The sequence below is a fragment of the Ambystoma mexicanum genome, chromosome 1q, assembly GCF_040938575.1.
Source record: "Ambystoma mexicanum isolate Mex_15411 chromosome 1q, UKY_AmexF1_1, whole genome shotgun sequence".
In the NCBI taxonomy this organism is placed as follows: Eukaryota; Metazoa; Chordata; class Amphibia; order Caudata; family Ambystomatidae; genus Ambystoma; species Ambystoma mexicanum.
The window spans coordinates 1,219,934,217-1,219,958,139 of NC_090922.1; the positions used below are offsets into that span (position 1 = coordinate 1,219,934,217).

Sequence of the window (23,923 nt, forward strand, 5' to 3'; positions counted from 1 at the left end):
ATTGCTGGGGAATAGCTTGATTTACATTAGTGCTCTTGCTGGTTATTACATCTCTTAAGCACTGCTTGAAACCCTTGTTTATCATTGCATTTTGGTCATTTGAAGTTGGTAGTGAAGAGAACAACTGTTTTTTTTGTTTTTTGAAAGAGGTTTCTAGCAACTCCTCCGCATGAATATGATTTGATGGAAATGTGATATGTGCCCTTTAAAGGGATTGATCTGATTTGTGTTTAATTAAAACAGCGAACTGAGGGATAGTATTTTCTATAATGAAATCTATTCATTTGCCTAACAATAGTTATTGATTTTTTTGACTCAATGTATATTTTGTGCAAATGATGTGCTGATGTATTTTTATGCCATTCTGTTTGACTTCTGTTCTGCTCTGCTTTACCACTTTTCCTCAAAGGTGCCAACGTTGTATCAATGTGCTTATGTGAAAGGGTTGAGGTAGGGTGATTACATTAAGGTCATGAGGCAAACAAACCCAATTAATCATAACTAAGACAGTAGAAAGCACAGAAAGGGTGTTGTACTCAGATAAAGGTGGAGACATCTGCCAAAGTTTCTGAGCAATGGCCCTGTGCTACCGTTTCAGATAAGAAGAATGCTAGGACTTCCCAGTGGGCTAAGCCACAGCTGGGTGAGGGGTGTTCTCCCCTTGGAGGCCTTCCTTGCTGGCGCGGTAATCCCTAACGGAATACGCAACATAACACTAGGTCAAAACTTGCCCTAGTGCAAAAAATGATCTAGCCATGCATGTTTTTACCAGTGCAAAGTTTGCCCTAGCACCATATAACGACTTTGCACTATACTGGTGTTTATAAATTACCCAATGTTTGGGTTGCACAGGCTCCACCCAATACGGATCGTCTGTTTTATTGGTATTCAGGTTTGTGCTGGAAGATCATGCAACCAGGAGCAGGAGATGGGTGTGAGGAGGTAGTCAGTGGAGCGAGACTAGGTGGAGAGTAATGCGGGGAGTACTGTGGAAATCTGTTATAGTAACAGTGCCACCTGCTGAAATAGAGCACTTAGTGGGAATGGGAACAACAACAAAAACAGTACTGTCCTAACGGATGAGGTGAACCAAGTTGCACTGAACTGCTAGGTGTGGACATAGTCAACGTTGTTTAAAGAATGTCTTCAAGGTTGAGACAATACCATAGAGCTGGTACTTGACAGTAAAACATGGGCCTTTAAATCTGCTGTTTTCTGTATATCAGGAACTAGCAAGATAATTAATTTCTTTAGATCAAAGGGCTCTGGTGCAGAGGTATGTACTTAATTGTCTTTTTAGATGACCACAGAACCTTATGCCCAAAGGTTTTTCAACTAAGGTGAGCAAATGAAAGTATTTTTTAGCTCTAGGCGTGTACCAAGTATAGAGATCCAATAACACATTATACGTGGGCCTAACTCTAAAGTCTTAGGTGAAAGAGGAGCCTTGATGACATTTTATAGGAGCTATCTTTGGCATTTCCAGGTATTGTTAAAAGCAGAAGTCATAATGAACCCCGCTACGTTGCTGCATTGCGAGCACCTGTATGAACACTGATTTTCTGAAATCTCCCGTCTGCCTTGCTTCAGTTGCACACTGGTCATGTGACCGTATCCTGGCCAATTGCATGGTCAGAAAGTGAATCCTTCCCAGAGTTTAAAAGCACATCACCCTTGTGATTTGACCCCTAGCAAGCTCTCGAGCCAGCTCATGAAGCACACCACATGACTTCTATGCCAATGCCAGTGAAAAGCCAGATTCATAGGCACCCACTGGCTGCTTACTGCCCAACATGTGGTCACATGACAAATCACTTTACTATAAAGTGAAGTGCAGCCCCCTCACACAAGTTTGGAAAGCACATAAATACAATTATACTTTGATCTACCGCAACATTTGGGGTTCAGCTGTTGAACTGTACTGCTCCTCTGCAATCACCAGTTAGATTCCAGATTTTCCAAAACACAAGCATCGCCACACTTTGAAGTCTGTGCATTTGATCCGCCTCCGCCTACTGGTTAGATTATGTGACTAAAATATTAAGCCCGCCCCATGACACCAACTTAAAAAAACTGCACAGCATGAACCTAGGGTTTTGACTCAGTAAGAACTTAGGTTTTTCAGCACATCACATCTGCAATCACCTGTGAGACGTCAGATTGTCTCATTACACAGTACTGGCTCTCTTGTGAGACTGAGGATTCCATTTTGCTGCCATGCCCATTGGTCAGGAGAAGGTGGCATGATATATCCGCTAAGGACATTTTGCCGAACAGATCTACCCCGTTCAGAAAAATGTAACAGCACAGCATCACTTGGCGCAAATCGTCACTGCATTTCTCCTCTGCAATTATCTAGGAGAACCATGATTTTCATGCTCACTGTGACGACCCTTTAGATGGCGTCACTTCTCTCCAGAGGGGAGCCCTTCCCATGAGTCTAGGGAGTTGAAGCCACTAACTGATATTCCCCGAGGGGTGGTAACATGTGAGAGGAATTCCCCCTCCTGGGGATAAGGACGTGAGTGGGAGACACAGCCCCTTTAAACCCCAACCCACAGGAGGATGTTAAGGCCTGATTAAGGCCCCCTCCCTCCTTCTTCCTCCTCCCTCTGTCACACCTGAAGTAGTTACCAGAGATGACAGCTCCATGAAAGTCTCTTCTAAACAGGTGTCCCCTTGCTCTTCCAGGACTTTCACGGATAACATCGGCTCTCTGGGCCCTGCTCTCGCTGATTTCTGAAATCACTCTCATCACTGGATCTCCCCCGCATCTTAAGCACTCCCTTGTGCGATCACTTCTGAAAAAAAACCTTCCTCTGATCCTACTTGCTCTGCTAGCTACCACCCTATTTCCATCACCCCCTTCCCGGGGAAGCTGCTTGAGAAGATGGCCTTGCCCCAACTCAATTCACACACTGAACTTGTTGGTGGTCTCCACGACCAGCAATCTGGATTCTGAGCATCCAGAGGCACGGAAAGTGCTCTTCTGAACACCTGTGAAGAACAGCTCTCTTCTCTGGACTCCAACTCCCCAGCTGTCCTTATCCTGCTCGATATCTCCTCTGCCTTTGACACAGTCAACCACCCCATCCTCATACAAAGTCTCCACAATACACTTGGTATATCGGAAAGGGCACTTGACTGGCTGACCTCCTTCCTCACTAGCCGCTCTTCCCAAGTCGTCCTTGGCCCCTTCTCCTCTCCTACTTCTCTCTTCACCTGTGGTGTCCCCCAAGGCTCTATACTCTCCCCCTGGCTCTAACATCTACCTTGCTCTCCTTGCACGCCCCATTTCCTCTTTTCCTCCAACTTCCAGTGTTACACAGATGACACACAGCTCTTTTTCAAAATCCCTGCTGACCCTCTTGCACCCTCCAACATGCCTGACCGCCTATCTGCCATCCAGTCCTGGTGAGCCTCCAACGATCTCTGCTTCAACGCCTGAAAAACTGAGATCCTTCCCATTGGAACCCCCACTCCCTCCTCCTTCCCCTCACTCTGGCCTTCCTCCTTGGGTTCTCCCACTGCACCTTCAACTGAAGCCAGAAACCTTGGAGTCGTCTTCGACTCCTCTCTCTCTCTCTCTCGCCTTCCTCCCTCACTCAGGAAATTGCGAAGAAGTCCCACTTTCAGCTCTTCCTTCTCAAAGGAGTTCTATTTTTCTCACTTTACTTCAGAGGCTAAATGTGACTCAAGCCCTGGTTCTCTTTAGGCTTGACTACTGCAACAGCCTCCTCCTGAATCTACCATCTTCCACTCTGCGACCCCTCCCACTAATCCAGAATAGGGCAGCAAGACCTATCCTTGGCCTTATGCCCAGGGACCACATCTCTCCTGCACTAAAAAGTCACTGGATCCCGGTTGCTGCATGGATTAAATTCAAATCCTTCTGCATCATCCATAAGGCTGTCTGGGCCCGGGGTCCAGACTATCTTCAAATCTATCTCACTAAATACTCTCCCTCTAGGCCACTACATTCCCTGGCACTAACTCTTTGTGTGTAAAGTGTTTTCGCTTTGCTAAACAGAGGGCAGGGGGGGTTGTTCACCCTCCTCATCAGGCTCCCTACTTTGGAATAGCCCTCCCTGCGCCTTGAGTAGGATCTTCTCAAATTCCAGAAGCTTCTTAAGACCTTCCTCTTTTCCTCCTCCGTCCCTTCCACTCTCCTTTGCTAATCCCACAGCTGCTGATTCAGTGTCCTGGGCCCTTATTCATCCTCGGGGTCCTGACCCCCCCCACACCAATTCTGCCAGCTCCTGTCTTTCCAGAGCACTTTCATCTGCACACCCCCCACTCTGGAGGTGGGCACTTACAGCTCCCGCTGCCACAAACTGTGTAGCACTCAACATTCCTAGCACTTCATCTGTGGCTCACTCATGAGCTCGGACTCACCAGCAATTACCCCCTCTTCCCTCTTCCTTTCTGTACTTGCCCATTCTGAATACTCACAAAGCATACTAGGTTTGTCCCTCTCCCGCTTTCCCCCCACTGCTTTTAAACATTGTGTTGTAATGTATTTCCCACTCTTGCTCCCTCCCTGCCCTGTGTGCTCTTTGAAACAGTATGTTCTTATCGTATATGCGCCTAACAAGCAAACAAATAAATAAAATCACGTCCAAAACTATGTGTTATTGTAATATATCAAAAAGGGGCAGGGATGAACAAGAGCTTGATATGGCTACAATCAAGCTGGAGGAATGCTCGATCAGGTGCTACTAATTTGACTTGCATTATGCTGGGGCTGTCCCACTATTTAAATGAGACAGCAAAGAAGGACGAGGAGCTTGATATTCAGAAAAGGGAGAAAGATCTCAATCACGATATCCAAAGAAGGAGGAAAGTGTGGCGAAGCCCATGGTAGAAGAGTCTTTTTCGGATGACAGGGCGTCGGCTCTGAGAGTTGAAGTTGTGGAGAGAAAACAGGAGAATACTGACCTTATCACAGAACAGAAAACGTTAAAATGGAGGTGAGTGGACCGATTGAGAGAAGGGACAATTGGTCAAATGCCAGACCAGTCCGGAAACCCAAAATTGGACAGTGCAAGGCCACAACAAGGCAGTTTGAGAAAAGGAAAAAGAAAACTAGAGTCACAAGGAAAGCATCTCACATACCGGCAGGAGGCCAACAAAGAGCAAGAGTGGAACCGGTGTGGTGGTTGCGTGACCTGTGATGGGTGGACTGTGCAGTCCAACAACTACACAGTAGCCGCCAAACAGAGCTGGCCGCAGAGCTGCAGAAGAAAATTAGCAGGTGGTCAGACAGTGGGGGTGGCGCGACCTGGGATGGGCAGGATGTGTGGTGCAAAACTTGTGCCTAAACCACCAGCAACAAGCAGCCACGAGAGCAAGCAGGCACAACTCGAGAACGACAATGAAATTGATAAATAAAGGCACTTGTGGTCCCGAAAGAACTTAGATACAATCCAGGAACCCTGGTAACCTGCTCTGTGTCAAACTCGAGAGGGCCGGGAAGCTTCAAAAGATATTTGTACAAGTTAAGGACTTACCAGGGAGAGATCACCCTTGCAGAAGCGTTCAACCAAAGCCATCGAGAATCCTTGCGGTATTGGTAAGTCATTCCTCGAGGGACACTTCAGCCCACACGAATAAAGTGGGTTAACCTGATGGCGAATAATCCAAAGGAAGCGGGGGAGGACCCCGCTTAAGCAGAGACCAACTGCTCCTATGATATGTTATGATATGGCATTTGCAACGCGCCTATTCAAATGTTTTTCAAAGCGACGAGGCAGGGAGGGGGGAAACAAGGGGAAGACAGACAACGATCCTACTAGGCCAGGTGTCATTCAGATCGCACAAGTGATGTATAGCTATCACAAGAGTTACCCTCCCAGCAGGCCCTACAACCCTGCAGCAGTACAGATCTTACCCAGAGTGGACAAAGAAGCACAAGACGGAACTGGAGACAGTTACATGGACAGAATCGACTAAAGCAACAAGACTCCATGCCGCGAGTCGTTAGAGACGCCACGACGGCATAGCCACGTTGGACATGAAGCACACGTTCTACCCACACACTCTGGACATTCAAACAGCTAACTACACGAAGAACACAGGTATACAGCTCTATGAGTTAGACGACTGTGACATATACATACTGTCTGCACGTTTATTATTTTGCCATTAGGCTTGCAACAGCACCGCAGTAACGCAAGAAGCAAGACGCAAGAAGGGCTTGTGTAAATGCTTGCAAATGCTTACATGCAATTTATCCCATGATATGACGGGAGCATTCAAGGGACCTGTTGGCTATGACGCACTAACCTATGGACATTATGGAAGACGCATACAGTAGAAGCCAGGCTATGGCTTAGAAAATTTAGTAGGCCACGATCCACCCAGGGAAACCCTGAGCCTAACAGAATGCTGTGCAGCAAAACTGCTGTGGCACGAACAAAGCCACTGCCAAGGTTGCAATGTTGCAAACGACATTCCTCACATTGAACCAAAGTAACACTGACTGCAGGAGAGGCGCGCTCTCAGACAAAATACAAAATAATTCTGAGACCTGAGCTCACAAACATGGTCTCCAAGCACGTGATCTGGCCGAGCTGATGAGCTGCCAAGATTTGATGTCTGAGAAGAGAAACCTGTCTCACCGACTAGACAATGACTGCAACAAAGTTGATACATGCACATCACAGTTCTGCGTTGGAAAACGGAACGCTCTCATGGCAGCTATGGCTTACACACGGTTACGATGCTGACACATAGTTGCACCTTGCAGACATAATTACACATGTACTGTTCCCAGGTGGCCAGCAGGCTGGGAACAACAGTTGTCCCAGGCTTGGGGGCTCACGGGTGAGCCAATCAAACCAAGGACCGCAAGGGTGGATGACGGTGGTCACTGGCCAATCACGGGGCCTGCTCATAGTAACATTTTCAAAGTAACCGTTTGCAGGGATGGTCGTAGCATAACACCTGACACAGCCTTGTCCAGTAACATCATGTCTCTATAGGCTCCTATATGGGACCTACCACTCAGCGACCTATCCTGAGTGGAGGTAGGTTTTAGGGGAAGGTTCCAGAGACTGACATCATTGTGATATCAAATGTCATCAAAACTGGCCTGCGAACCAGAGTTCTCTGAGAGATGCATGAAGTTTCCTTCACGCATGTCATCACTGCGGTTTACTGGTAATAATAAACCTCAGTAGTATCTTGCCTCTTGTGTGGACGTGGCGTTCTTGTTTGGGCTAAGGGAAGGAGTTAGGCCAACCACAAGTTTGCACCTGTGGGCTCCCAGCTCGGTTCGGCCTGCCTGAGGATCCCCCCCCCCTAACAGTAGGCTTTCGGAGGGCAAGAAGTGTCAGTCTAGAAAAATTAGACGCCCCTCGAACGGAAGGCAATGTAGGATACTTGGTTGGCCGAAGACCAACCGCCTCATTTTCAGTGTTAAGAAGATATAGTTATTAGTCATTAGATAGTCATTAGCTTAACTAGAGTGGAGCCATTTTAAGATGACCAAAATCGCCATTTTGTTTTCTCTTCATTTTCTCCAACGCTGCCTCTTTGCCTCATGTAAAACTGCTTTGCTGAGATATTATTCTGCTTCAATGGTCCAAGGTTGGTAAAAGGCATGTTGAAACATAACGCGGTAAGCCAGACAGAAATGCCCGGTTCCCTCCCTCACGTATCCTTGGAGGCGAGGAGCAAGGCATTCTAATCAGTACACAGATGCCAGCAAGTCTCCCTAGAAGAATAGCAATGTACAAAACTAATATTAAAAGGTTTAAATGATGTTCTTCTTTGCGGCCCCCCTTCTTGAGCACTGTGAGGCCCCAGAGAGAAAGCTGACCTCTAGAGCGTGAATAGAAACCAGGAGATAGCAAGGCCTGGAATGTGCCATCCCCTACGCACAGCTTGTTCACTAAAACAGAAGCGTTGTGTTCTTTAAAATAAAGACTTGTGTCTGTAGGTCCGAGATTATAGGCTGTTGCTAAATATAATGGTCTAAGGTGTCATATTTGTCACTATGGTCAATCATCGCCTCCAATTCAAAGGGAATGAATTAGGGGTGGCATCGAATGTGTCATTACTGATTGTAAGATGCTCATTTTGTATATATGTAACTGATGTACGATTCTCGCTCTCTCGCATCCCCCGAGGTCTGTTAGACAAACGTCGCGGGACGTGGGACCATTTGGCCAACTGGGACTATTTACTTTGCAGCCCTAGATTTTGGAAATACAACCTCGTGTCTGGCGTATCAGTTCGTGTGTGGTGATTGTGCCTTGTTTCCACATTCGCGGGTTCCTCAGGGGCCCCTTCAGTAGTGTCATGCCTGTCAAGAGAAGTTCACTAGTTACCATGGTGAACCCCAGAATAGCAAGAAATAAGAGCACCCACTGGGGGTTAGTTCTGCTTTTGTCTTCAGTCAACAGCAGATCAGTCAAGAGTTGATCTCCGGTCTTCATTATAGGTGAAAGTAGAAACTGAAACAGAGTGAACCCGTGACCTCTAATGCAGCCAGTGACGAGTTCCTTGGCAGAAGGTAACAGGAACAAGTACAAGTCCGGTAGGGGCCGGGAAGACTGAAGACCGTAAATCATGAATAACTAAAGGAGTAAATCACTTTGTAGGGCAGTTCCACAAGAGTGTGGTGCTGGAGAGTCAAGAGGGGCTCTGGGAGCATCGTAGTCATCCCACTGTGGACAGGATAAAGAGCATAAAAAAAAAGCAGTGTGTTGAAACCTCCCTGAAGGAACTACAAGTTTAACTTAAGTCTATCGCGGACATTGGGGAACCATATAGGAGAAGTGAGTCCGAACTTTATTATCATTTCTTAAAATTACATGGATAGCATAGGAGCGTTTGGACTGGGATGGGGCCTTTTGATTTAGACTTTCCTGGACTCCCTGACGAGTACCTGAGTTTCTCTAGTTTAGGTGGGGAAACTCAGTTAGAATAGTTTAAATAAATGTTTATAACCAAAGACAAAGCACCACTTGGTCAGTCTCCTTCATTCCATTTTGCCACACCACCAGAACCTGGTCACTTTGGAAACCACAGACCACAGGCCACATCTTCACCGCCTCCCAGCGACTGGCTAGCAGGAGGCTATATCACATCCACATTTACCCTCTTCAATGGCATACATTCCAGGCTAAAAGCAACCAAAAAGGCAACTCAGTCTGCTACACCCTTGGTCTGGGCAGAGAAGGCCCGGGGCACTCCCAGGGCCACCATCAACTCAACGAGGCAGTCACCTTATGCTACACTATACAGGGCATAACCACACTGTCACATGTACAAAGGCAATGCAACCACACACATACCACAATAGATCCAGCTAGCAGACCTGTATATATATCCTTCTCCTCGCCACCTTTTATCTCCTCCAAAAGACCTCTGCAGCTCATGCTAATCAGCACCCACTGAGACCTTCACGACAGTCTAAATGCAATCCTCATCACTGAGGCAAAGCTCATCACTACAGCCTCATAAATAATCAAAACACAGGTTACAGCATTCAACATCCACTGCACACACAAGAATGACAGAGGCTTGCCATAACGTGCCTGGAAGTCACACTCCAACCTCATGTCGATGTCCTTCTCACCTCCACCTAAAAAGATTTCTTCCACCTGACCTGAAGGCCCCCAGGACCAAGTAGACTATAAACAACAAATCACACAACATCATTCCAGCAACAGGGACAAACTACTCTAACACCTTGCTTATTTAGGGAATGGCACCATCAAAATGAAATCGTAATTGCCAGATAAGGCACCAAATATTTTCTTTAATTAACATGGTTTCATACAGACCATAGTCTAATTTGGTTTTCATTTAAACTCTTAAACTTGCATAAATCCATTTGATTTGCAAATAGGTTGTTGACAGTAAGATTTACTCAACCTTTAGTCACCTTATTAAAATCTAATATCTTAACTATCTTAACTTGTTCATAGCCTTAATTAGTGGTTTTCACAGTGGTGGCTTGGCCATCATGGTCAAGGGGGCACCGACACACCTGAACCTTTGCCCATCATGGACAAGGCAGACAAGCCCAGTGGCAAAACTGAGCGCTTCTTCAGCTGTTGCTTGTTGCAGCTGAGGGTGCGCTCCTGGCTTGGCTTAAACTGTCAAAGGTAAAACACAGGAAAACAAAATTCCCAGATTTCTTTACTGTGCATCTATGAAACTAACATAGATGCCCAGTAAAACCTGTCATGTCACAGGAAGAAATGGCTAGACTGGAGGGGGCTCTGTTGCACGGCGACAAGATGGCCGCATTCTGAGAGAGCTCCGGCTCGGGCTCTCCTATCCTGCTAATTAATCCTTGCCTCCTGATCCAGGAAAACGCCTACGATACTCCGGCTGTTATTTTAACTACTTTGCCCATTCACCCCGAAACCAGTGCTTCGAGGTGTCCGGACATTTGCCAGAGCCCAGAGTCTGTGCACAGTGCTGTGGATGCAGCGGGCCTGCAGTGACACGACAGGTCGGGCCGTGACTCCTGGGTGCCCGAGAGGAGGTGTTGTTACGCTCACCTGACTCCCACAGAGGCGCCGGTCTGATCTGGGCTGCTGCGGCCTCCTCCAGCGTAATGCGTAGGGCCGAGATGTGTCGTTTGTCTGGCCGGTAGGAGTACTCTTCTGTGAATGGAGAAAGGGGAATTAACCACCCGTGGAGTTGAGCGTAAATTCCCCCCACCCCCGTTCTCCACACTGACCACCTCTGATGTCCCCTCTAAAGTCTCACCTTATGGTTTGATAGGGTGAGCTCTCCATCCTGCTTCGAGCGCAGGGGCGCATGATGGACCAGTTGCTCCACTGGTCGAAGGAATTGGTGAGTTCCAGGGCTATTTTGACTCTCCCGGCAAGACGCCGTAAGTATGCAGTTCGTAAGAGTTCAAATGCCTGACCATCACTCCTATCCAATCCCGTAATCTGTGGTCTTCTCCTTTATTCAGGTGCTGAGAGAAAACCAGAGTCGAGGAGTTATACCTCTGGCGGTAAAATTTGGTAAGTCTATGGCGAGAGTTGGCTCCCCTTGATTGTCCTTTTGATTCACCCTGTTGTGCTTTTGTTTCCCCTTAGGGGCCGGGGTACGGCGATGGTGCAGTGGGAGCTGCGCCGACCCGAGGAGAGGAATGGTTTCCCCGGTGGTAAATCAGGTAGGTCTTAGGGTGGTAACCAGTATTCCTCTATATGTTCCCTTGGCTCACCTTATTGGCTTTATCTCCCCCTAGGTGCCGGAATGCGGCGGGAACATGTAGGAGGCTGCAGTGAAACGTGAAGATGCTGCGAGGAAAGGTGAGAGCAGCAGCGCCGCGCTGCTGCTGACGATGCAACGTGTTTTAAAATAAAGTCTTTCCTTTGGTTCGACGATGCAATGGCTCTGGAATCAGGTAAGAAGCTGGTAAATGTTCTGGTTCTAACCTTTCTCCTTCTTTCCCTTGTTTCTAGGTGCTCCGGGATTCGAGGTAGGCGTGGCTGAAGTCTGGATGCTGGTGCAGGCACGGTGAGCGTTGCGCTGCTGGATGCAGAATAACGCAAAGCATGTGCTGCTCTTCGGGCGTGGTTTAAATAGCCTCCAAAGTAGTTCCAGGTAAGTATTCCTCCACCGCCACACCCGAGTGGCAAAAGAGTTCCTAGGTAAAGTAGTCCCTTCTAGGCCTCTTAAGGGCTTGGATCCCTTGCAGCATGGTCTGCATCAGGTAAGACCAGGTACGTTTTCCCATTATGAGCCTGGCGCCAAAGTCTCACCAAAGGCGCCAGGACTGTGTCCAGATGGCCCCTAACAGGGGTCGCTGGGCCTTTCCCCGGGAACGTGATGCCTGCTCTCGGGGCTGCTGGACCTGGTCTGGTTCCCTGGGGGTAGGCATCATGACAGGTGTGGGCGCCCTGATCCCACTGGGCACCTGTTGTGCCCTGGCTTAGTGGATTGCATACCCGATTGGTCCGGTGAGGATGCCTTGTCCCCTCTGTTTCTCCTTCAGAGCTGCTGCAGCCGCTCCAGCGAGGTAACCCTGGATGGTGCGTTGCCTGGATATCCCGTGCCTCATTCCAGTGCCGCAACGGAGTTCCCTGTGGCACCTGTCTCTACCACAGCACATGAGCCACCTTTGACCCAATAGATGCCAGCCTCGGGCAGTGCCAGAGCATATGTCCCATGGTCCCAATTCTACCACAGCTCTAGCTGCGCCATCATTCAGCCGTCGTCGCAATGCCAATACTGTAAAGTCTGGTAGGGTTGAAGTAGGCCATCTGAATAATTTTAAATTGTCGCAAATTGCAGGACGCTTGAATAATCAAAGAGAAGAAGTTGAACATGCCCCCCACCATTATTTCCACCCCAAGTCTTCACTCCATATGTCCACAAGGGTTAGATTTCTTTTATAATAGTTGTGCAAACTAAGGGCATATATTATTTTAAGCCTAGGGTATTCTGTGGGGTCTCTCATTACCTCTCTCTTGCATACAGAATGCTCAGACATTCTAGTGTCCCTATAGTGTGTGCAGCAACATAAGAGTCTAGGGCATGATATTGCAGATAGTTGTAATCTGCCAGCCCCAGCCAGGTCCTAATCTCGGCGAAAGGGATGGGAGTATCATCTTCAAAGAGGTCCATCAACCTAACGTCACCCCAATGCGTCTGCTCAGTATTGCCATATGAGAGTAGGACGCAGAGTGAGATCCACTGTGGGGCTGTGCATACATTAGTAACAGTAATCAAGCGCATCTTGTGCCATTACACTAGTATGGGGGGTCACGCGGGTGGCTTTGGCAAGCAGGTGGGGTGGAGTGTGTGGGGGCGCAGGGTGGGGGTGTGAATCACCAGTATCGCCTGGGGTGCGAGAGGAAGGAGGGTTTGTAGTTAAATAGCGTGCCAGCTTGTGGTATCCTCTACATTGAGCCATTGTTTAGCGCAGCCTATCTGGACTGCCATATAATATGTTCGCCAGGATGGAAATGCAAGCAGAGTGTGGGGTTGCGTCCCTTCTTGTGAAGACCACTATGATGTCTTTTAGCAGGGATGTTGCAGGTTGGCGTGTTTCTAAAGCTTCACAGAACATCTGTCCTATCCGCGGAGCAAGTTCCTCGAGCATTAGCTTTTAAATATCTATCGGTAGGCCATCTGCTCCTGCAGCTTTACCCAAATTCAACCCCCCTATGGCTTGTGAGACCTTATCATCCGGAGCATTGAAAATATCAAGATCAGTGGGAGTAAGTGTAGGGAGAGGGATTTTGCTATGGAAGGCTATAACTTGGCCCATGTCTCTATTGGGCGGCAGAGCATAGAGGTCTCGACAGTACTCACCAAATCTTTCATTAATGGCATGATCCCCCAGAAGCAACCCGCCATCCACCTCCCCGATTAAGGTGATTAGCTGACCCCACTATCTCCCCTTGAGGGTGAGAGCAAGCATGCAGAGAGGTCTGTCCCATGCTGCATAGAGACTGAGCGCCCATTTGGAAAAGGCCTTTTGAGCCCTAACTGTAGTGACAAGCACAATCTCAGATTGGAGCTTGACTATCTGGGTGCACATCTGGTAGCCCCTCTTAGTTTTATGGATTAGTTCGACTGTGGTTAGCTCCGTCAGCTGAGATTCCCTTTCCGCCCAAGATTTCGTCTTATGCACCCTGCGTGTGATACATTGCCCCCTGAAGAAAGTCTTGAAGGGGTCACAGCACCAAAGTGTGTTGAACCCTTCCACTAAGTTATCATGCCAGAATCTACCCACATCCTGTGTCAGCAGTTCTACCATATCGTGATACTGTAACGCCATGAGATTCATCCTCCATGTGGGAGCTTTGGCTGGTGTGTCTTGGAGGGTACGATGCATAAGGACTGGGGCATGATCTAAGAGTGTCATAGGAAGGATTGAGCAGGATTCTACCATGTGCAGCCAATAAGCAAGTCGAGGGTAGCATTGGTGGTGGTTGGAGTAGAATGTATATTCTTTAGCATGCTTGTGTATTTGTCTCCAAACATCCACCAATCTAAGTCTTTCATCAGGACCGGAGGGTTCACCCTTTTTTGGAGGCAGGTCTGCTCTGCTATTGCCTGGGATTGAATCAATTGATATGCAGCGCTTTGTTTAAGTCACCCCCCATCAATGTCAGCGACCCATGAGCAGAGCACATGTGGCAAACAGATGCACAAAGAACCCAGGAGTCTCTGTCGTGGGGCCATATATGTTTATGAGGGTGATGTGATGGCTTTGCAGTAAACCATGTATAAGCCCTTCGCTGTCAGCCTCTGTACTAAGCATCGTTAGGGGGACCCGTTGAACAACCAGGATTGACACACCCCTCTTCCCGTGTGAAGGGGAATGACCAGCTTCCCCATTCATACCCTACATAGTTTTGCAGATTCACTGGTGTCCAAGTGTTTCCTGTAAAAATATGATGTTCCTGTGCAAATCACGCAGCATATTTAGCAAGCGCTCCCACTTAATAGGGATCCCCAGCCCCTGTACATTGAGGGTAATATATAAGTGTGGTCATTTTAAGGTGACAGGTGGTTGGGCACATCTGGGTCCATGGCAAGATGGAAGCGATCCCATCTCGTTTGCACTTCCTCTAAAGATGTATATAGGCTTGTGTGTGAGTGATTTTAGGTATATCTCGGCAAGTGATTCTCTCCTGTTAAACACCCCCCCCCAACCAACCAAACAGTAAAACATTGGACTCTATGAAACTGACACCAATACAACTATTAAGAAAAAAGTTGAGCCAATGTGAGGTAATGAGCAGGCGGGAGACCTCACAGTCAGTGCCCCCATCCCTGCATATCTCCACTCCCCGTTTGGGAATGTCAGCCATGTTACCGGAGCAGCGCATGAGCGCAAAAGCAGATATCGTTCGTGGGGACGAGCCCTGGATAGCGGCTCTTCTGTGCAGGTCAAAACCAGGGGCTTTGGTAGTTAAGCAAGCATATCAGAGTTGATGTGTTATTCTTTCGCAGCTGGGTAGCAGTATTGCGTACATACTGTGCCCTTGCCATGCCACCATGTTCAGGCGCTCTGGGGGTTCAACGTGTTCATGATGGGAAGACCCATTACTTTATAAGTCATCCCGCTAATGTCACTTTTCCGGGATTTACTTACTGACGGTCCAGTCTGTGTGATTTTCAGCCGCCTTCTTCCAGCCATCCCGAGGTCCGCCTGTGCTGTTTTCTCCTCCACTGGGGTGTATTCTGTGGTGATCACATCCCAGGGTTTTAAGTAGCCACATGCATCCTCAGGATCCTCAAATGAGTGCCATTGGTGATTCAGTTGGATGGACCATATTGCTGGGAATTTGATATAATGTTCAGATCCTTTCAGTGCTTCGAAGCGTGGGTTAAAGGCAAGCCTGTGCTTAGACACCTCCAGGGAGTAATTGTTGAAGATGTGTATAATGTTATTATCCAGTGGAATTGTCCCAACCTCCCGATAGGCTTTGAGTATTGCTGGAAATTGAGTAAACGCATCTCGATGCCAGGGCTATCGTGGTGCAGGGGCTTTGGAATGGGGCATGTTGTAATCTTTCAATGACATAGGAGCGGGGTTTGTCCAAATGCAATTTGTCCTGCATAAACGTAACCCTCCAGATCGCTCCCCTCTGTTTTCTGAAAGGCCAACCAGACAGAGGTTGTTACGTCTAGATCTGTTCTCCTGGTCTTCCAGCTTGGCCCCCCAATCGCTGTACCTCTATGATGAGCCCTTCCAGGTCTGTATTCGCTGTATCATAGTTATCCTCAAGCGTGCGAATACCTTTTCATTGTCCGTAATTCTGTCGTCCTGTGCCTTTATTCGCATGTTGACGTCCTGGATCTCCCTCTTGATGTCTTGGACCGTGGCCTTAGTCTTTTAAGTTCTCTGGCCAATAAGCTTCATTTAACCTGGCCAATAAGCTTCATTTCAACTAGAATCACCTGTGGTTGCGCTTGAACATCCATTTTTGAGGGCGCCTGGCGGGTCTGCAGAGCAGAGTATTGATGGGGTTGCTGTCTTCCCCACTATCAGAATAAGGAATCCTCGGAGCCCGTTGCATGCCCTCGTGTCCTCAGAGCATGTAGCAGGTTAAGCCCCAGCCTGGTGTCCAGAGGAGTAGTACCCTGGACGGGCCAGCCCATGGCGTTAAGTTCAGTGTGTACAGTGTCTTAGGGCCTCTGTCGTGTCAGCCGCGGGAGCTTCTTGGATATGACCTTCTGTTATCAGTTAGGTGGCAGGTCTGTTACCTGCGTCAGCAGGTCCAGCTATCCTGTGTTGCTCAGGAGCCTCCAACCACTCTGCCTTCTGCAGCTATGAAGGTGGCAGCACCGAGCCTAGACGTGTGCGTCACAGTGATGATGTTTTGCCAGAATAATGTAAAATCATCCTGGACTGGCAGCTAGTGACATCTCGGAGTGAGTGGTGCAAACCCAGTGTGCCAGGGAACTCCAGTGTTAAGAGCCTGTAGAGGAACATCCACTGTTATAGTGGCACCATGTGGGTTAAATGTCACTGTGGATAGGTTGTGCCGGTACTCTAGGCCACCCATTCTTTCTAGGCACTGTGTCAGGTCCGATGGGATTTTTAAGACTCCATGGTTCCAGGGCAACTGCTGGCGGTTATTGAGGAGCTGAGAGCTAATGATTACCATGCTTTGTGGTGTGTTTCCTGTTGGCGCCGCTAGGATTGTAGAGCTTGATGTAGGCCCAATGATGCCAATCACTGTGTAATGCTCATCCCCTTTTATACATTGAGCATATGTGGGGACACACTCACATCAGCTCCTCAGGTCATCCTTACTGTGCGCAGACAAGTGCAATCCCGGTGGTGTGGGTTGGCGAGCACGCGCTGGAGCACCGCTCTGCGAGAGTGCCAGGTCGGTGTCCTTGGTAACCTAAAACAGCTCACTGTTGGGGGTGCACCATATTTAGATGGAGTGTGGAGCATGGCTGAAAAATGACCAGGAGCTGCAATTTCTTAGGCTGCGCAGCCAAGGTCGGGCTGGGGCTCTTCCGCAATGTCACTCATAATGCTCCCAGCAAGGCCCGGTCCCTGCGCGCTCTTATACTCAGCGGGGGCACAGTCCCACCATTCCGCCTCTAATCCTTTTCTGTCACCTATGGACAGTCGACCCCCGCTGGTTTCACCGGTGCAGCCAGTCACGGCTTATATTAGCGGTGTCCAAGCAGGCCGAGCAAGCGTTGCAATTGTCCTGCCAATGCTCCCGCATTGCCCTGCAGCTCTGTGCAGGTTGCGTGTGGGTGTCGATGCCTTTGGTACCCCCATCCACGGTGTGCAGGAAGCCGTCCGGCTTCGGCGCCAACATCATCGGTCCCTCAGGCAACAGATCAGCGATCTGAGCAAGCGCCCACCGGCAGCTCCCAGATTTACACACGGCTTCTCCTCATATTTATATGCACCCTGCGGTCATTCGCTCTGCTGTTTGAAACCGCAGGATGGGCAATTTTTGAAAGAAACAGCTCGTCACAGAAGGAGCTGGATCACCCAACTGCCATTTTGCTCGGGCTCTCGAGTGCCCTGGTCATATTGTTTTTTATGTGTCCACCACAGACCCTCTTATACATTTCTGCATTGCTAGATATACACACTCACAAGCATTGCTTCATTCTAAAGCTTCTATTATAACATCTTTTAAGTGTAGACTGTTTAAAAGCATGTTAGAATCATTAAAACATTTCACTTAGTTTCAGATGTATATCTTTCCCAATAATTACATTGTGAAGACACACATGGCACTGACAGGATTCCCAGGAGAGATTTACATTAGTGTATTTCCCAGATGATACAATCCCACTTGTGACTGAGTCCATCATAAATAAATATTACAATACAACCAAAAGACTGAAAAACTTGGTGGGAAGTATCCTTGGAAATGCTTAGTTGTTTTGTGATGGTGGATAGATCTTGCTAAATCTCAATAAGCATTTCAAATTTACAGTTGCAATACAGCCTGTAACAAAACAGTAAAAATAATGGCACTAGACCTTACTTGTATAATTCTATTACTGGCTTTGCAACATCTTTATATTGTCGAAGTTTGGTGAGAACCGCATCAGGTTTATCATCTTCCTGCTGTACCAGTGGTTCCCCAGTAACATCATCAATTCCCTAAGGAAGAGAACACAGTTACTCCCTCAAGGATATACATAAAACTAAGTATAGCACTCACATCAGAAACAGTTGGAGCAGCAGGGAACTTGGCAGTGCAAATTTCGCAACATTTCATAAATATCAAATCACGATGCAGGATTAAAAAACAGTAACAAAACTTTAAAACAACATGGTGTATTATCTTATGCATGCTTGCCTTAAATCCATAAACTAGGAATTGATTCAGATGTTTGCATGTGGCTTAGATGTCATTTGAAATGCAAATATGTTTTTTGGGCTTACTATACGAGGTAATTTGAGTGCCTGAATTCATTGTAGACCTAATCCTAGTCAAATGCTGATTCAAGTCCATTGCACTATTTTAAAGATTAAAATGTCCGATTTAGTTTTCTGGATCAACACTGACCTGCCATCTTCTCTCATCACCTTAACATAAACTTGTTGATCCTCTGCACATGTTCATCAAAAGGTAACGGATGCTGCTGCCTGGCTCAGAAATTCGAATAATGTGCAATGCAACCCCTGTGCCCATGGATCAACAAACACAGCTCTGTTTAGTCCATCGTCCAATTGAAATTCTTGTAGCTCGCAAGAATATGGTACCATAGACCCTGGATGCAACTGCATCACTTAAGTAAAGCCAACAATTGTGAAAGGCAAAGCCGGATAATAGTTTTAACCACAACAATGTAGTTGGAGGCAGTTAATGGTGGTAGGGGGCTCCTGCACATGATTAAAGGTAGTGGTGGATTATGAATAGTTGCAGCAGAGGTGCTTTTATATTTACAAGAATTAGTGCGAGTGACGGAGCGTAGCGAGGTAGATGTAATCAACTACAAGGGTGACCTGGTAGTTCCCCTCGGGAATTATTTTTTAAAATAATGGCTGGAAGTCCATTCAATGTACGGTCAGTTGTCAATGGCAACATATGAAACAACTAGCGATGTCTGGTCACCAAACATACACAGGAGCATTTCACAAAAGATTTTCTTTATCACTGTGCTGTGAGGCTTCAGGAATGAAACTTGTACACAAGTTTGCCATGTTTTTGGTTAAAAGCTTTTATTGAATATAAAAGGGGTTGGGAAAAGGCCTCTCTGACCCTGCTATAAGAGGAATTTCCCTACCTGAACCAGAAACTAAGGATCTGTCTGTGTCAGGATGTCAACAACAAACCTGTCATGTGTCCAAAGTTCTATTATGACCCTCACACTATAAACCAAACTCTAAGGTGAAAGGCGAAATGTCAAACCTTGGCAGGTTTAGAAAAGTGTTCATAAAGGAAGAATAAATGGTTAAAAAAAAAGTTCTTCAAGGCCAAAAGCCTTGGCTCCAGAGAGTAGATCCCTTCCCCTGTATTCTTGTTTGCTTCTTGAGGTTTCCATACACAACAGATCCTTGGGGGTCTCATGGATAAAAGGTCCTCTTTCCAGAAGGTGGTTCCCCTTCCCCTGGATTCTTCTTTACCCCTTGATTTTGTATACACAAGTTATTTGGGCCTCTCTAGGCCAACTACCACACTTGCACACAAAAACTGTATGGCTTTACACGCTTGGTTTCTCTCTATCAGATGGTGTGTTTTCTTCTTTCTTGTTTAGCACAATCATTTTCAATTGCCCAGTATACTCTCCTGCCAGGACTTCTGTTAATTCAAGGTCTTTGCCCACTCCCAAATCTGCTTATATATAGTGTTGAAAAATGTATACTTCTGATATGCTATACTGTCTCTGTTTCTTAGGTTTTTGCACTGTGTACATTTACACATTAGAAGACGGGTGGTTTGTGATTTAAACTCCCCTTTTTCAATATGTCCATTCTTGATCTCTTACTCAGTTAACTGGGTCTCAAATGTTCGCACTTGGCTTGCTTTCCGATACGCCTCAGTGTCCCCGCTGCTTCTGGGCGGACACGCCAGTTTTCCTTGGTGCTGGTGAATTTTCTCGCAGACTGCAGATTAGGAATTCCAGTTTGTCTGCTTCTCGCGGCCACCTTTCCTTCGCTTCCACTTGACACCTGCTTTCCTCTTGGCTCTGGTAAGTGAAATGCTGCTTTCCTTTGTGTGCGAATATCCAGGGGTCCCTCACCAGTTCCTGGCTTTCCTCAGCGTATCTTGGTTCAGCAGATTCTTTCTTCGCCGTCAGTGAACCTTCTAGCTCCACCACGCCGGTTCCAGCTCTTCAGTTCTCTGCTCCTCATAGAAAGGTGCAGCTCTCTCTCACCAGTCGCCACAGCAGCTGCCCTCGATTCTCATTTTGGGCTGCCTAAATTTCCCAGGCACAGATGTGTGCCAAAAGAATTTGAGCGAGCGCTGCGCTTGCAGTCTCTTTAGCACCACATTGATGTTTCTTCTTTGTCCCATTATTTTGAGAATTCTGGGAACCGAAGTCCATTGTTAACAATTGATTTATGGAATTTGAATAAGCATGAATTAGGACTGATTTCTCTAAATGGATAATACCAATGGCGTCTGTGCTCTACTCAGAAAATGCCTTTTAGCCGCAAATTCAGACATTATATTAAAAACATTGCCTACTTACTATTTTCATCCGATCATAGTTTTGTAAATTAATTGAAAATTAGCATTTATCATATTTTGGCCAGTAACGATGTACTGATCACAAACCCAGACAGAGCCAAAATGAAAATATATCTAGCAGACTGGATTGAGACATGGAGAATATGCCTTTGGTATAAAAATGTTAGACTAAATCCCTTTGGAGAAAAGAAGTTCTGAGTCATGGTATCATTTATTTAAGCAATCTTCACCAATGTATAGAACAGCACTGTTGCGTTTAAAATTTAACTTATGGCCTAAGAGAGACCTAATGGCGAAGCGTAAAATGATAAGCGTAGAAATTAATACTTGTCGCTTCTTTCAAAGACATGACTGCAAAGAGACTCTGTGACACCTAATAACACAGTGTCCGGAACTCTCTTTAGAAAGAAAAAAAGCACTTTTCCAAACATTATGAATATCCTGGGGTGCTTAAAGCTTACGTCAGATGGCAACTAACTCCATGTACTAATATGGGAATTGCCACTGTGAATTTCTTAAACACACTATCATTATATAATAGCCCACAGTTGATACCTGGTCACTTGTAACTAGTTATCATAGACCAATTCTCAGAATTATTCTGTAGCACAATATCATTGCTCAACTCAATAAGTTGAGCAATGTCTACTGTTTTCATGCAAACTCACGTGTCTGATCTTTATCCAATCATAATTACGCAATCTTGTGGAACACCAGAAGGTTTGGTCATCTCTTTGAGTACACACATTTGAGCCTAACAGATAGCCACATCATATGTCTACAGGAGACGTGGATGACACAGCCACCAGTCTGTGATGGATATACAGTCATTCATAATCCAGCACAAACAAAACAAAATGGGAAGGCCATCAACAGGACAACTGATGTTGATTAAAATTGATTCTCTCTGGACCCCAATAGAAACCGAAAACAGAAATCCCTAGATACTGTAAAGGGACTTCAATTCAGCACTCCAACTAAGTCAATGCCTGGTCTGGGATGCGCAAGGGAAGCCCTTATTTATATATTTTTATGACAAGTTATAATCTGGATGATAAACCCTTGTAGAACGCCCCCCTCTTTGAATCCCCATGACCTCACTGAGCCAAGAAGTAGGTCTGTTTTGCAATTTAAAAGATTTATTTGAAAATTAAACTATATATATATATATATATCACACTTTTATAAATAAATTAATATTTGATCGCACACTTATGAATATGACCGTGATCAACAATGGATAATATGACAATTGTACGCTTATTTAATCACTTAGGAGTTGGTATAGAAAGGGTAAAGTAGCAGAGAATACTTTTATGGTTTCAAGGAAAAACAATGATGGAAAGAATGCAGCACAGAAATAAACTGATATGGTTTCAACCAGGGATAATATAATCACTTTTCCCCTTGTGGCAATTCACTCCCTCCTATGCAATATAAAGAGATGGAAGGAAAGCACACAGTTTTCAGGAATACAATCAACATGCGATACAGATTCAGTTCAAATTCTAGTAATCTTGGAGCAACCGGTATGCTTTTAAAATATGCAGAAATATTTTGAATGTGATTTGTACTGAAGTGAAAATATGCCAAAAATGATGTTAATTCCCTGTAGGAGATTCAGGGTAGGTGAGAGCTACTTAAGATTGGTTCAGGCTCTATGAATGATTATCAGGTTGCAACCGAATTTCAGCAGCTCAAGCAAAAGCAGCTATTTTTGACAGGTGAAGAAACTGGGTCAAATTGCAATTCGTGCGACTTTTTCCGAGTGCGTCGAGCGCGATTACGGAAAGACTATAAGGAATAGACTATAGGGAATAGAAGTTTGCAAGAATAGGATTGCTCTACATGAGATTCCACCTAAACCTACTTTCCACTAGATCGAGACTGGCGGTAATAAAACAGCAAGAGCAAGGAAATCAACAATGTAGGTTCTGTGAACAGAAAGGATCTATCGAATCCCTGCACCACATTATAATGATATGCCAAAATTACAAGAAGACAGAGCCTTATGCAGAGCATACTTTAACATCAGCAAAGAAGCGTACACCCCGGAAAAGCGATGGGCACAAATACTGCCGGGACAGGATAATAAACTGATATTCATCAGAATAGCATTCTGGGGAAAAAAATCATGAAATCAGCATCTCCTAGATCCACTGAATAGGAATCTATGGACAAAAAGGAACTCAATACTTTGGCAACAAAGAATCAAAAATGATTGTAACAATGAAAGACATGTTCAAGAAATGAAAAGTTTATACATAAACTACAGCATTTTAATAAAAAATAAAATCATGCATCAAGTTCTGCATCTATGAACTAGATATATTAACTTGATTGCGTCATTGCTTACAAATTGAGATGATCATCAATAAATATGTTCGATGTTATAAAAAAAGAAAGCATACGATTTAAACTGGAAGAGTAATGTATCCAACTTTGAAGAACTTATACTTCAACTGTATTCCCTGAACTAACGTGTTTGATTTCTATTCTATAATGATTGTGCAATTAAGGTCTGCATCTATGAATTGGATATGTTAATTGGAATACATTATTGTTTAGAGATTGAGGTGATCAACATCAAACATGTTGGATCTTATAAGTGAAGTAAGAATACCACCTAAAATGAAGAGCAATGCAGCTTGCTGTATTCTATTGTTAACTGTATTCTTAACTGTAATTGTATCTTGTATATATTGTACAAAGACTCCTATTGTCATGAATTTTAATATTTTATAACTATGTACATTGTATTGAAAAGTTGAGTAATTCAGCTGCATCAATACATTTTTTTTAAAAATAAGCATTTTTAAAAGGGTTTGATGGCAAGTCAGTTCCGATTGATTGAAAAGTGGAATAAAAAAAATGGTGATTTCATCAGACTGGCAGGGTCAACTAAAGTTGGAAGTTTAGTCCATAGATTTGGTGATGGAGGGGTCTCTAGTCTTCTTAGAAAAAGGAGTAGATGCATGACAATAGGCCATGAGGGTTTCAGACACAGGGAGGTTATTTCCAAGGGAATCACCCGATGGTGTCATGAGATCTCCCCTGAGGCTGTCTCCTCCCAAGTGATCATCCTCATATTGCTGCGCCCTTGGTAAGGATCAGGTAGCAGACTGTATTCCTGTGCCCACAATGAACACCAGCATTGGTACTGTGAAAAATGTTCATGCTGGCATGCCAGCAATGCCCTTTGAAAACATGTGTTATGCTGCCTATGCTGCCTATGCAGTATGTTCAATGTATGCTAACATGTCATTGTAACACAGATTCATAATGTCGTGAAGAATGAAAGA

At 45.8% G+C, this 23,923-nt stretch overlaps 1 protein-coding gene across 2 annotated transcripts in view; it reads right to left on the minus strand.

Moving 5' to 3' along the window:
* Window positions 1–23,923, minus strand: part of AK4 (adenylate kinase 4) — a 499,316-nt gene that overhangs the window by 99,273 nt on the left and 376,120 nt on the right. For both annotated transcript variants that reach the window (XM_069641982.1, XM_069641983.1), the window contains exon 5: window positions 17,964–18,082. In XM_069641982.1, the coding sequence (XP_069498083.1) occupies window positions 17,964–18,082 (119 nt within the window). The remainder of the gene's footprint in view (window positions 1–17,963; window positions 18,083–23,923) is intronic.